This window comes from Maniola jurtina, chromosome 27 (assembly GCF_905333055.1).
Source record: "Maniola jurtina chromosome 27, ilManJurt1.1, whole genome shotgun sequence".
In the NCBI taxonomy this organism is placed as follows: Eukaryota; Metazoa; Arthropoda; class Insecta; order Lepidoptera; family Nymphalidae; genus Maniola; species Maniola jurtina.
The window spans coordinates 1506482-1520765 of NC_060055.1; the positions used below are offsets into that span (position 1 = coordinate 1506482).

The 14284-nt window shown below is 37.5% G+C and overlaps 1 protein-coding gene and 1 long non-coding RNA gene across 2 annotated transcripts; both read right to left on the minus strand.

The window, feature by feature from the left end:
- Positions 1 to 750: 750 nt before the first annotated feature.
- LOC123879275 lies at positions 751 to 2313 on the minus strand. The gene is made up of 2 exons (XR_006798973.1): positions 2042 to 2313; positions 751 to 965 (listed from the first exon to the last, which is right to left on the minus strand). It is a non-coding gene; the product is annotated as an uncharacterized LOC123879275 (long non-coding RNA).
- Positions 2314 to 2523: 210 nt separating this feature from the next.
- On the minus strand, positions 2524 to 5511 carry LOC123878935. The gene is made up of 3 exons (XM_045926311.1): positions 5356 to 5511; positions 3248 to 4807; positions 2524 to 2538 (listed from the first exon to the last, which is right to left on the minus strand). Exons 1-3 carry the CDS (start codon positions 5509 to 5511, stop codon positions 2524 to 2526), a joined length of 1731 nt encoding a protein of 576 aa, XP_045782267.1.
- Positions 5512 to 14284: the final 8773 nt, after the last annotated feature.

The following is a 14284-nucleotide window of genomic DNA, read 5'->3' on the forward strand; positions in this document are numbered from 1 at the left end:
AAGAAAAGATGGACAGGGAAGCAATTGTCTCTACCAGTGACACTTGGCAGTGCGAGAGGTTGTAAAGGGCAGTAGAATAAAAAGTTTAATAGATATTCTGTTACATTATATAATATACTTACAAGTATCTTTCTGATTTGATCACTTAAGGGGCATGAGACCGGCCTGCCCGCGAATTTGGTTTTTCGCAATTTGTAAACTAATACGACAACGTAGGCTTATGGTTATTTTATTTGCGACAATGGCAATATCATCCTCACAGGTTTATATAAAAATCTTTACTTGAAAAGGTCCAGTTTAAGAAATAAATTAAAGCATCGACTAATTTGTGAGAATAGTCGATTCTTTAGTTTACAAATTGCGAAAAACTAAATTAAATTTGAATTTCGTGGGCAGGCCGGTCTCATGACCCTTAAAGAGACTCCGAGCATAGCTCTCTCCATCGCCTGCTGAGTGGCTCTGAGCAGGGGTGTGAAAAATAGAAAAGTAAGTAAAAGATAGAAAGACAGAGATTCCAATCCTTTTATCCATTATGATTGCATAAACTTGTTCAAAATTCACCATACGTGGCTTAGCTGGGTTTAAGTTGACTGAAGTTTCTGTAATTAAACTGTTTTCGCTTCAGTTTTCCGCCATGTTTGAAGGCTGATTGTATGTAGAGTTTAGGCGCGGTTTACACAGAAGTCACAATTTGCTGAAATATGGCGGTAAGAATTTTTGTAACTAAAAGTCAGAAATAAAAGATTTCACTTGTATTAATCACCAAGAATTTAATTTCACTATTTACAAGATTATAAATTGCAAGTAATTCACTTCAAAAATACACGTAATAATGCGCTCGCGCGGTCCGACAACCGCTTTTATGCATAACCCACTCCTCTCCCCTCCTCTCCTCTCCTCGCCTCGCCTCCCTACTATGCACTGCCCTCTCTCTCCCCGCTCCTTGCTCGTTACAGTCGGCCATCCTGTAACAATTGCACCGCAATTGGTGCAAAAACACACTTTAGCTCTCTAGTAAATCAATTAAATCATCTCGAGTTACTATTTCCTCATCACTACTGCTATCGCTGCAATTAGGAGCACTACGGTAAGGTCGCAAAGCATCTGCTGGAACAATGCCTTTAAACTTTTTATAGCCACGCATACCCTTAATGCTTCTAATTTCATATCTGCCATTGTTAAGTACTTTTGTGATTATATAGGGCCCTGAATACAAATCCCTCAACTTATTATTTACACTTTTGGCCTCCCCGCCAGTTGCAGATTGTTTCCATAAAACCAAATCCCCTTTAGAAAACTTTTTTTCTGGCTTATGACGTTTATCATAATGTTGCTTCATAATTATTGCTTTCTGATGCAACCTGTTAGAAGCAATCTTTCTTTTTTCTGTAACTGGCGCATAATCTGCACTACCTTCGAGATTAGGGAGTAACCTACCCCTGTGACTGAACATTATTTCATAAGGATGGAAACCTATAGACTCACTGACTGTATTATTAATGCCCCATATGACATCCGGTAAGCATTCAGTCCACATGTTAGGGTCTAAACTTCGAGTACGCAGCGCATCCAATACTGTTCGGTTATAGCGTTCCACTTGCCCATTTGCCCTTGGGCAAGCAATTGCATTTATGGTGTGGTGAATTTGATATTTTTGTATAAACTCCTTGAATACCCTGCTAGTGAAGGCCAAATTTCGGTCAGAAACTATCTTTTTAGGATAACCAAACATGCTAAAAACATCCCTCAAGATTTCTAAAGTCTCCACTGAATTTATTGTTTTAGTAGGTCTAGCAATTAAGAACTTCGAGAAAGCATCGCTAATCATCAATATGTACTGATATCCCTTTCTGGTTCTACTGAATGGCCCTAGGTGGTCTATGTGAACTGTGTCCATAGGTACGTCTGGTTTTGGAATAGGGTGCAATTCACCTGAGGGTTTCCCATACTCGCCCTTGGCATACGCACACTCCAAACACGAACTAACATATTTCTTTATGAATCGGGTCATTTTGGGAAACCAATAATCAGCTTTAATTACCTCATTACAGCGTCTAAGTCCGATATGGCCGATCTGATCATGAAACTTTTGCATTAACTTCCACCTAGCAAAAGATGGTACCACTAATTTTTCACCAAGCAAAGTCTTTCGGTAAAGTCTGTTGTTCTTAATGACGTAATTGTTTAAAATATCACTACACGCGTTTCCACTTGATAATTGATTTACAATGTTATTTAATTTATCGTCCTGAATTTGTACCGTTAAAAACCAATCGTCAGCATTAATCATATTGACATTGACTAGTCTAGTGTCAGATAATGATAATACGGCCGTTTCACATGACGCACGTTCGCATGATAGTGATGCTACATTAGGGCTACTGTCTGGAGCGCCGCCATTTGGGTTTCGGCTTAAAGCGTCGACGTGTTTCATTCGATCGCCAGCTCGATATTCGATTTGAATATCGAACTCTTGTATTGTCAACCACCAACGTGCTATTCTAGGAATCAAATCTTTTTTCTCTAGCGTATAACGAACTGCCGTACAATCAGTCACGATTTTAATGGGTTTACCTAATACGTATATCCTAAATCGTTTGAGAGAATCCACCACAGCTAGGGTTTCCAACTCGTAACTGTGGTACATGGATTCTTCGCGAGATGTTACTCTGCTATAGTAGAACACGGGTTTTAACTGGCCGTTTTCTTGTACTTGCATCAATATACCTGCTAAACCCTGTTTACTCGCATCGGTATGTATCTCACAAGGTAAGGAGGGATCGAACAATGCAAGAACGGGCCTACAGCAAAGCTTGTTTTTAAGTATCTCGAAACTATTGGCTTGGTCTTCACCCCAAATCCAATCTACATTTTTCTTGGTAAGGTTTGTCAGAGGTCTCGCGATTGTGGCGAATTGAGCAACGTACTTACGAAAATAACTGCAAAGACCCAGAAACTGACGTAATTCATGTAAATTGGATGGAGTTTTGAATTTGGCAACAGCTTCAACCTTGTGATTTCCAGGTCTGATACCTTCAGCGCTTATCTCATGCCCCAGAAACGAAACTTCAGATTTCAAAAAAGAACATTTTTTAGCATTAAGTTTTAGATTAGCTTTTCCTAATTGTCTTAGAACTTTTTTTAACAATATCAGTCCGTCGCGAATGGTGGCGGTAGATAATAAAATGTCATCCATAAACGCTACTACTTCATCACTACCTATCATCTTGAGTAATTTCTGAATTACCCGCATGAATACCGACGGTGCGTTCGCTAGACCAAACGGAACCCTCAAATACTCGAAGTGGCCGTCTGGTGTAACAAACGCCGTTTTATCTACTGAATTCGGATTTATTTTAATGTTATGATACCCGGCAAATAAATCTAAACTTGTAAATACTCTTTTCCCCGCCAATTTAGATAACTGATCATCAATGTGCGGTAATGGAAATCTTTCTTTTACCGTCACAGCATTGAGTGCCCTATAGTCAACGCACAGTCGGTAATCACCATTTTTCTTCCGAACTAATATTATAGGCGATGCGTACTCGGATGCAGATTCTCTAATTATATTACTCTCTAACATTTCCTCGATTTTGCTAGTCACTACTTCCCTCTCTGCATGTGCTAATCTATAAGGTTTCCTATTTACTGGTTTATCAGTAGTAAGTTTAATGCTCATCTCCCCTAAATCAGTCTCGCCTATATCTGTAGGTGAACTGGCGAAACAATCTGAGTGGGATACCAACAAATCTATGAGTTCATACCTCTCACTTTCATTAATATCCCCCACATCAAGTTCGCCTAGTGACAACCCACCTACCTCACCTGGAACTTGTTTATCTATCTCTCCTCTCCTCATAAATAATAAATTTGCGCTTACCCCTGCTATCTCCATACACTGCTCAGCACGAGCAATGGTGTCCCCCTTCTTCCATCGCAACGGCACCTCACCGATGTTGCAGACTCTCAGGTAGCCAGCGCCGCCCCGGAGAATCGAACTGGCTATTGCGTAGTGCGTTGCTCCAATGCTGTGCTGACGTGGCTTGGTACAAAGTTCGCCTGGCGGTGCTCCTTCCACCACCACCTTCACCAAACTGTCTCCCACTGGAATTTCTGTGTCAGATTCCATCTGTACTTTATAGCGGTTCGCTTCTTCGATCACATCAATAAATTTTAAATCACCAGTTTGTGTCATGTTAAGTTCAGCTCCAGATCGTGTGACGGTAAAGGATATACCTTCGTCGTTAATAACCGGCTGGCCGATAATCAAAGCGACTTCTCCTAAGTCAATATCCGTCGTTACTGCAGTAGTGCATATTTGCACGTTGTCTACATGAAGAGAGAACTCGACAGTGCCCCGAGCTGGTACACCGTTTCCCGCAAAACCTCTCAATATCACATCAGTGGGCTTGACTGTTAAACCGATAGCTCGTGCCGCCGTATCCGACATAACGTTCATTTCACTGCCTGTATCTATATATGCTTTCACAAACGTATTGTTAACTTTTACTGTTTTTTTGTATGTATCACTCAAATTAGATAAAATCTGTACCTTTTTAGTTTGCTCCTTGCTCTGTCCTTGCAAGATCGAACAGGAACTAGCTACATGTCCAATTTCTCCACATCGGTAGCACTTCCGGTTATCTGGTTGCGAGCAGTTAGGTGCCACATGCCCGGTCTCGTGACACCGGAAACAAACGGGAGGTTTTCGTACACTGCTGTCCTTGACACTAGAGCTCCTCGCAATATCAGTTCTTGTAGAGTTAGTTGGTTTTGTGTGAATAGCTCGAACAACTGGGGTAGTCTGATAATTGTCAAATGCCGATAAAACCCCTCGTATAATTCGTCTGGACTACCGCACTGAAATGCTTGTGCATTCGCTTGTAACTCACTCGGTAGGCCGCGTATTATACATGAAACAGCTGCTTGGTCACTAAGCTGGCATCTATAGCACATGGCCAATTTTTCTTGAAAATATTTCGTCATTGTTTCATTTGTCATTTTTTTTCTGGACATCAACTCATCTAGTAAGGACGCATAATCATGATATCGAGGAAAAGCCTTTAACAACATTGTCTTCCATTCTTCCCAAGTATGATCGTATGATTCCAACCGGTTATACCATGTCCGTGCCTGTCCCAGCAATTTTGATTGCAAATTAAACGATTTTATTTCATCACTCCACTTATAGATCTCGCCCAACTGATCAATTTTGCGAATCCAGCTTTTCACATTCATATCACGATTTTCCGGGTCAAATTCAGGCACTAATTTGGCGGTATTCATGATTTTCCTCGGATAACTATTTTCTGAAGTACCCTCAAACAAAATTGACCCGACCGCTTTTTTTACGCGTTTGTCGAGGATGCCCTTCAGTTCCGTTTGCGAGATGGTAATTAATTTTTCGTCTGTACCCTCTTCAGTGTCTTGATAAAAATCTTCACAATCTCTTTCTGATTTCCGCATCCGCTTGGACCTCACGTACTTTCCTGGCTTATTCCGCTTCATTGCGATATTTTTGTGGGCTTTTCTTCTCGTCCCACTTCTGACTGTAACTAAAAGTCAGAAATAAAAGATTTCACTTGTATTAATCACCAAGAATTTAATTTCACTATTTACAAGATTATAAATTGCAAGTAATTCACTTCAAAAATACACGTAATAATGCGCTCGCGCGGTCCGACAACCGCTTTTATGCATAACCCACTCCTCTCCCCTCCTCTCCTCTCCTCGCCTCGCCTCCCTACTATGCACTGCCCTCTCTCTCCCCGCTCCTTGCTCGTTACATTTTTTTTAAATAAAACCTGCTCGAAGAACGCCTTCTTCGATTTTCACCTCCACTTTTAAAATACGGAAACCTGCATGTCTGGAATTCTCCATAATGTGAAACTATGTTTGTTTGTTGGGTTGTCCTTCAAACAGATTGACATGATTTTTTGCGTGGGTTTTACTGTACGACTTATGTTTATGTTAATGCACGCTGTGACTGCCCGTAAGTGGAGTTACATAAGAGCCCTAGAATTTAAGGAACAACATGTATAATTTAAATGTGTAACTCTGTGGGCGGTACTATAGTAAATAAATAAGTATAGTCAAAAATCTTGAGAGTGACATAGGCTACTTTTTATCCCGGGAAATCACAAAGTTCCAGCGGAATTTCTAAAACCTAAATCCACGCGGATGAATTAGCGGGCATCTGCTAGGATTTCTATACCTACAATAAATTTGATTTTGACTTTGACTTCAAGCCTCTATCAATCACCAATTCTGTGTATAGCACGCCTAACAGGTATTGTTTATATCTTAAGTTTATATTACGTCGGTCTGATGGCAAGTTTTTATGGCCTACGTATATTTCTTGTACTAATGCATAAATTTATTACCTACTTCAGATTAGGATTATTGGATTGCTTTTTGTTTATATTAGATCGTTTTATTATGTGGGCTTTATAGGTTTGTTTTTAACCCCCGACCCAAAAAGAGGGGTGTTATAAGTTTGACGTGTGTATCTGTGTGTCTGTGTATCTGTCTGTGGCATCGTAGCACCTAAACGAATGAACCGATTTTATTTTAGTACGATGCCACAGACAGATACACAGATACACACGTCAAACTTATAACACCCCTCTTTTTGGGTCGGGGGTTAAAAATAGGTCATAGTAAAGTCATATTACTCTATTCAAGGTAAGTAAATATATTTAACGTTGTAGTAGGTAGGTATATTTATATTCATGACCTCAAAATTTACTCCTCTTTCATTTTGACATCCCACTCGATATAATAGCAAAAAAATAATTTTTGGAGACCGTCCACTTTTTTAAATATAAAATCCGTTAACAGAATAGTTTTTTTTAATATAAGAAACTTACATTTAAATTAAAACTAAAAACCAATAAAAATTAACCAATTAAAACTAAAAATTAAATTCAAGACTATTTCGCAATAACACCTAAATAACTTACAATAATACTAATTTTCATGAATTCCTATACCTAACTTGAAAAACTTCGAGCTTAATTTTTTGAACTCAAAAAGTCCTTTTTGAGACTATCCGCATTTTAGAATAGAATAGAATTTGAAAGAATAGAATACATTTTTATTCAAGTAGGTAAACTTTTACAAGTGCTTTTGAATCGTCAAAACAAATTAAGGACGGCAGTTTAATAATTTAGATTACTATTATAGGCTGCTCTATAAAGTAACAAAAACGTTTAAATTACTTAAACTTAAAAGATAAGTCCGTACTTAACAGGGCTCTCTTCGTCACTTACTGCATACAATCGTAGCCCCAATTTCATTTCAATATTAAGCAGCCAAAGTCCATGGAATTATGCAGACACATTCTAGAAACTAATATCTGTGCCTGTGGTGTTTTAGATTTTTCTAAAAATATGTAGTTTTAAAATCACAGGGGCTCAAAGATTTGTATGTGAATTTTTAAGACCGCGTAACATTTTTTTTTCTCTAAATCTGGTTTACTCTGATTAGCCAATGTCAAGTTTGTGATATTTTCAAGTTATTGAATTTATACAAGTATGGACTCCGTCTGCGCCGGCGCCCGCCGACATACGCGCGGCGCCCCTTTAGAGCGCTTCCCAGTCAGTTCCACCACCAAAAAACACCAACTAACACAAAAACCAGCCACTCTTAACAAAAAAAAAACACTCCAAACAAGCACAGCACGCGCGCCAGCAAACGCCATCACAGACGAAGTCCCGCGTAACATTGAAACCGAATATTTTAACGGAAATCTGGAAAACCACAGACACAGATATTAGTTTCTAGAATATGTCTGCAAAATTTCATGGACTTTGGTTGATTAATATTCAAATGAAATTGGAACTACGTTTGTATGAAGCGAGTGACGGAGAGACCCCTCCTAAAGTAAAATAATTTAGATTACTTATAGTCTGCTCTATAAAGTAACAAAAACGTTTGCTTTAACCAAATTACTTAAAAGATAAGTCCGTACTTAATAGTTTTTTTTTTGTGAATTGTTCCGCAAATAATTTTTAGCGCTTAATATCAAGTAGGTAAGTAAGTAACTCTTCGGTGTGGAATGTTTATGTAATTACAGTAATTGTAGCGAACACCATTTTAGAGCACCTGTACATTCCTAGCTGTGTAAGTTTTTTCTTCGACCTTATCAATAATTAGTTCTATTAGGGTCCCGTAAAAGAAAACTCAACATTTATAACTACCTACCTATAGTTTTTCCTTAAATCCTTATTAATATTAGGTATAAATGTGTACCAAATCCATATTTGTAGTATGAATGATCAACCCATTTCCGCCCCACTACTGAATACGGGTCTCCTCTCAGAATGAGAAGGGTTTAGGCCATAGTCTGCCACGCTGGCCCAATGCGGATTGGCAGACTTCACACACGTTTGAGAACGTGGAGAATTCTCAGGCATGCAGGTTTCCTCACGATGTTTTCCTTCACCGTTAAAGCAAGTGATATTTAATTGCTTAAAACGCACATAACTGTAAAGTTAGTGGTGCGTGACCGGATCGAACCCCCGACTTCCGATTAGGAGGCGGACGTTCTAACCACTAGGCTATCACAACTTCATATTTGTAGTATATCTACCTACTAATACTAGCTGATGCCCGCGACTTCATCCGCATGGATTTCCGTTTTACAAAATTCCGCGGGAACTCTTTGATTTTCCGGGATTAAACTAGCCTATATGTTAATCCAGGTTATAATCTATCTTTATTCCAAATTTCAGCCAAATCCGTCCAGTAGATTTAGCGTGATTGAGTAACAAACATCCAAACATTCAAACATCCACACTTTCATATTTATAATATTACTAGAGGATGCCCGCGACTTCGTCCGCGTGGATTTAGGTTTTTGAAGATCCCGTGGGAACTGTTTGGTTTTCCGGGATAAAAAGTTGTCTATATCAATAACATGGACGCAAGCTACCTCGGTACCAAATTTCATACAAATCGGTTGAGCGGATGGGTCTTTAGGAATCCCGTGGGAACTCTTTGATTTTCCGGGATAAAAAGTAGCCTATGTCCGTCCCCGGGATGTAAGCTAACTCTGTACCAAATTTCATTAAAATCGGTTCAGCGGTTGAGCCGTGAAAACGTAGCAGACAGACAGACAGACACACTTATAATATAATAATTTGCATTTATAATATTAGTATGGATAAGGATATTAGGATTACAAGTTTAAAAATCTATTAAAAGCATGCTACTGGAAAAAACATAGGTATCACTTAGCTAGCATAAAGAAGCAAGTTTCAGGTACCGATAGTAAGATAGGATTTTACTTAGTTTTTACACCTACTACTTACATACTTAACTAAAAAAAGCAGAACCCTCAATAATTAATGAACCCGCTCACCCTTGACCGTTATCGAAGCCGTTAAAATATCATTGAGGTTATTTACTACGTGTTACTTTACAGAACATTAAGGCCAAAGAATGCTGAATTAAGAAATAAATTTCGCAATATAAATGAAGGAAAATTGTAGGTTTTTTTCTTTGCTTATAAATTGCACGCGAGAAAATTTTTCATAGTAAGTTCCTACGCTTTGTGTTAAGAAAGTAATAAATGTAACTTAGGTATTAAATAATAAAATACCTACCTTACCATCTCGTCTTTACTCCTTACAATAATAATTACTAAGTAAATTATGAAGGGTCTCTCCGTCACTCGCTCCATACAAACGTAGTTCGTCTCTCATTGGAATACTAACTAATCATATTCAATGGAATTTTGTAGAACCGTTCCGGGAACTAATATCTATGTCTGTGGTTTTCCAGATTTCCGTTAAAATATTCGGTTTCAAAGTTACGCGTCTTTAAAATTCACATACAAATCTTTGAGCCCCTGTATTTTTAAAACTACATAGTTTTAGAATAATCTAAAACACCACAGGCACAGATATTAGTTTCTAGAATATGTCTGCAAAATTTCATGGAGTTTGGTTGCTTAATATTCAAATGAAATTGGGACTACGATTGTATGGAGTAAGTGACAGAGAGCCCTGTTAATATATTATTAAAAAAGCTATGATAGTTACAGCGCTGGTTTTATTTTTCCTGTAAAATATACTTACATAAATTTCTATTGACCGTAATTATTTTCGATTTTTCGATTACACTTCAGAGATAAGCGGGGAGGCACGGCATTTTTTTCGAAATTTTGCATGATAAATCAAAAACTATTAATATGCATAAATATAAAATTGAAACTATTTTTCAGAAGCACATTAAATTTTTTTTTGTCATGTAACCACAAATTTATGGTTTTCGGATTTTTCCCTTTACTTGTAGTCCGACCCACCTGCCTTTCATGATTCTAGGTCAACGGTAAGTACTCTCTAGGTTTCTTGATAGTCAGACAAACAGACAGACTTCGAAGACCATAAGGACTCTTTTTTTCCATACAGAAACGTGGCACGCGTAAAACAGTAGAACAAACTATCATCCCTAACAATGCAATGAAAACGAACAATACGAACAAAAGTACCTTTACCTTTGCCAAAAAAATCAATTTGCAACGGTGTAAACAGGCCTTTGTTTATACTCTATGCCCAGGTGACAATTTATTCTCTGTGAGCTGTCAAACTTAACGTCAATATTTTGGCGCGATTCGAAACGCAGTGGGGGCAACTTTTGAGCGTGATTTTCTTAAAATAAAACCTTTTCGGTTACAAAATAAGGTTGTATACCCAAAGTATGTTTATTGAGAATATATTTTAACAATAGTCGAATGCCTAATATGCCACGCTTGGCCTTAATGAATCGGATTTAAAACTGCGGGTTTTCTTAGAATATTTTGTTTGACAGAGTGCGGTTCGAAATTCGAATTGTCGTTGTGTTGCTACGTTATTAAGGTTAAAATTTGCCTGTTTTGTGGTGAATTTTAGCTTGGTTGGTTTTAAAAGGTAAATTGTTGTGGGAAATTGATTATCAGGTGTACGTATTCCGTCCGTTAAGCTTCATTGTGATTTCGGAACTGTTTGTGGTACTTTGAGGCGAGTATGAAATCGTTTTGTCGTTTGAATGCAAAATAGCACACTGTGACTGGACGATTTTATTTATTTTGACATTTGGACGTGGCGAATTCTTGTTACGATTTGACATGCCGCGTGGGTGATGGTTTTTCAAGGATTTTAAAGTTAAACATTGTTCCTTAGGTATACTGATTTCTTAATTTTACTCATGTATGTACCTAAATATTTTTATTTTTTTCAAGCTTAAGAGGACAGGCAAAGGTCAAGGTTCATTAAAATAATAAGTCTGACAAGATGTTGGTAGCATTACTACTTTGGATGGCCCAACGATTTACCTAATTCTTTGCCCCAAGGTAGCCAGCTCTCGGGTCCCCGGTTGACTCGATAACCCTTTTCGAAATTTTCTCAAAAAGGGCTCGAGTCCCCGAGCCCCACGGACCCAAACAATTAAGTTATTTTTAATAAAATTATTAAATAACTTGATCATTAATCGGTCAACATTAATTTTCCGTTTTTATTTTAATTTAGGTAATAAGTATATCACCCGTTACTTCCACGTGACATACCAACCACAAAAAAAAAAAAACAGAACAGTAAAGAATAAAACCGGCCAAGTGCGATTCGGACTCGCGCACATAGGGTTCCGTACTCGGGTATTTTTCTAACATTTTGCACGATAAGTCAAAAACTATTATCCTTAAAAATAAATAAAATCTGTATTAGAATTTACAAGTAAAGCCCTTTTATATGATACCCCATTTGGTATAGTTATCTTACTTTGAAAATTAAAACACATTTTAATTTTTTTTTCTGTGATGAAATAATATAACCACAAATTCACGGTTTTCAGATTTATTCCTTTACTTGTGCCTACCTTACTACCTTACTGCCAAATTTCATGATTCTAGGTCAACGGGAAGTATGCTTTAGGTTTTCTTGACAGACACGACGGACAGATAGACAAAGTGATCCCATAAGGGTTCCATTTTTCCTTTTGTGGTACGGAACCCTAAAAAACAGAACAGTAAAGGAAAAATAATATCCCATTATTTATTGTACTTTCATATATAATATTTCCCCATAAAATATGCCTACAGTGAACATAAGGTACATAAAATTCAATTATTCAAATCTCCCATACAAGTAAGTAACGTCTTCTGTAGTTTATGAATAAAAATATTATGTTTGTATTATTTTGACCATTGAGGTAGACTATGGAGAAACAGATATTGTAAAATCAGTCGTCAATATAATCAATTACAGTATCGAACAAACATACAATCCGTACTATCCATACTTCCATACTAATATCATAAATGCGAAAGTGTGTCAGTCTGTCTATCTGTCTGTCTGTCTGTTTGCTACCTTTTCACGGCCCAACAGTGTAACCGATTCTGACGAAATTTTGTACATGGTTAGCTTATATCCCGGGGACGGAGATAGGTTACTTTTTATCCCGGAAAATTAAACAGTTTCCACGGGATCTATAAAAACCTAAATCCACGCGGATGAAGTCGCGGGCGTCCTCTAGTTATTAAATATTATACCTAAATGCGAAAGTGTGTCTGTCTGCCATCTTTTCACGGCCCATCCGTTTAACCAATTTTGACAATTGGGACAATATCTACAAGTCTTCACTGCAGCTGAGGCGCTCTGAATTCTCTACCTCTAGTATAAAATAGCTCTCTGTATTTATTTTATGAAACACAATTTGTGTCTTGTACTCATGTGGGTATATATATATATATATACATACATATATATATATATATATATGTATATATATATATGTATATATATATACATCACAATCGGCCTCAAATGATGAAACTGTAGTGTGATTACAGTTATAAGCGGTAGCGATTATAAAAATGTGATATTTATAAATATTTATGGATACAGAACAAATTACAAGTGTAAATTAAAAATTTATAACACCCCCGACAAGTGAAGGTTACAGTAACTAGAAAAGAGCTGATAACTTTCAAACGGCTGAACCGATTTTCTCAGGTTATAGCTAAGAACACTCTCGATCAAGCCACGTTTCAAACAAAAAAAAAAAAACAAAATCAAAATCGGTTCATTAGTTTAGGAGCTACGATGCCACAGACAGATACACAGATACACACGTCACTTAACTGGATGTCTGCATTAGTTAATAAGTATATTAATTATATTAACTAACATAGAATAAGTATCTTACTAACATACATTACATTATAATTTAGTTACTAACATAATATTGTGGGCCCTTGTTGCTTAAATAAATAATATTAAATAAATAAATAAATAAAAAATAACACCCCTCTTTTTGGGTCGGGGATTAAAAAGAAATGTTATAAACTTAATATATCTGATGATCCCCGCGATTTATTCGTGTGGATTTAGGTAGGTTTTTATAACTTGTGAACAGAGTGTGCTTAAAATCCTTGATAAGTGCAACCGCCGAGTTTCTTGCTGGTTCTTCTCGGTGGAGAGGCCTCTCTCTCTCTGAATGCCTCTCGCATTTGGATTTCATTTCCTTTCCACTTTTTACAGACCATCGCTCGGTTCGACTGATATTAAAGAAATGATAGGCTGAAATATTTTGCATACCTATTGGGGAAAGATGTAGGCTACTTTTAATCCCGGAAAATCAAAGAGTTTATCTTACCTATATAGGTTTTCTCCATAACAAAAGAACCTTAAGTAAGGAAGGATTTTGAGAAATTCCAAATTATCTACATGAACGAAGTCGTAGGATAAAGCCTGTTTACAATGGAATCGCTAAATCACCATCACAAAGGGACCACCATAAAACCCCATGTTATCACCCCATGCGGTCTCTGTCTAACGTCCCATTGTTGGTACCTGTCAAAATATTTCTCCTTTTTAAGGTTCCGTAGGGGGATCCTATTATAAAGCCTTCGCTATCCATTCGTCCGTCCGTCTGACTGTCTGTCAGTGCGCTGTATCTAATGAACCGTAATAGGTAGAGAGTTGAAATTTTTACAGAGTACTCTAATGTAAAGTCACTCTAGTACTTTAAAATAACCAATTTAACCTATTTCCATTGCCGTTATAACAACAAATCTCAACAAAAAATCCAAAATGGTCAACATGTAAATTGAAAAAAGTACACAATGTATAATGGGTACGGAACCCTTCGTGTGTGAGTCCAACTCTCACTTAACCGGTTTTTAGGGTTCCGTACCCGAAGGATGCCAACGGGATCTTATTACTAAGCCTCCGCTGTCCGTCTAGTCTGTCTGTCTGTCAGCGGGCTGTATTCCATGAACTATAACAGGCATAGAGTTGAA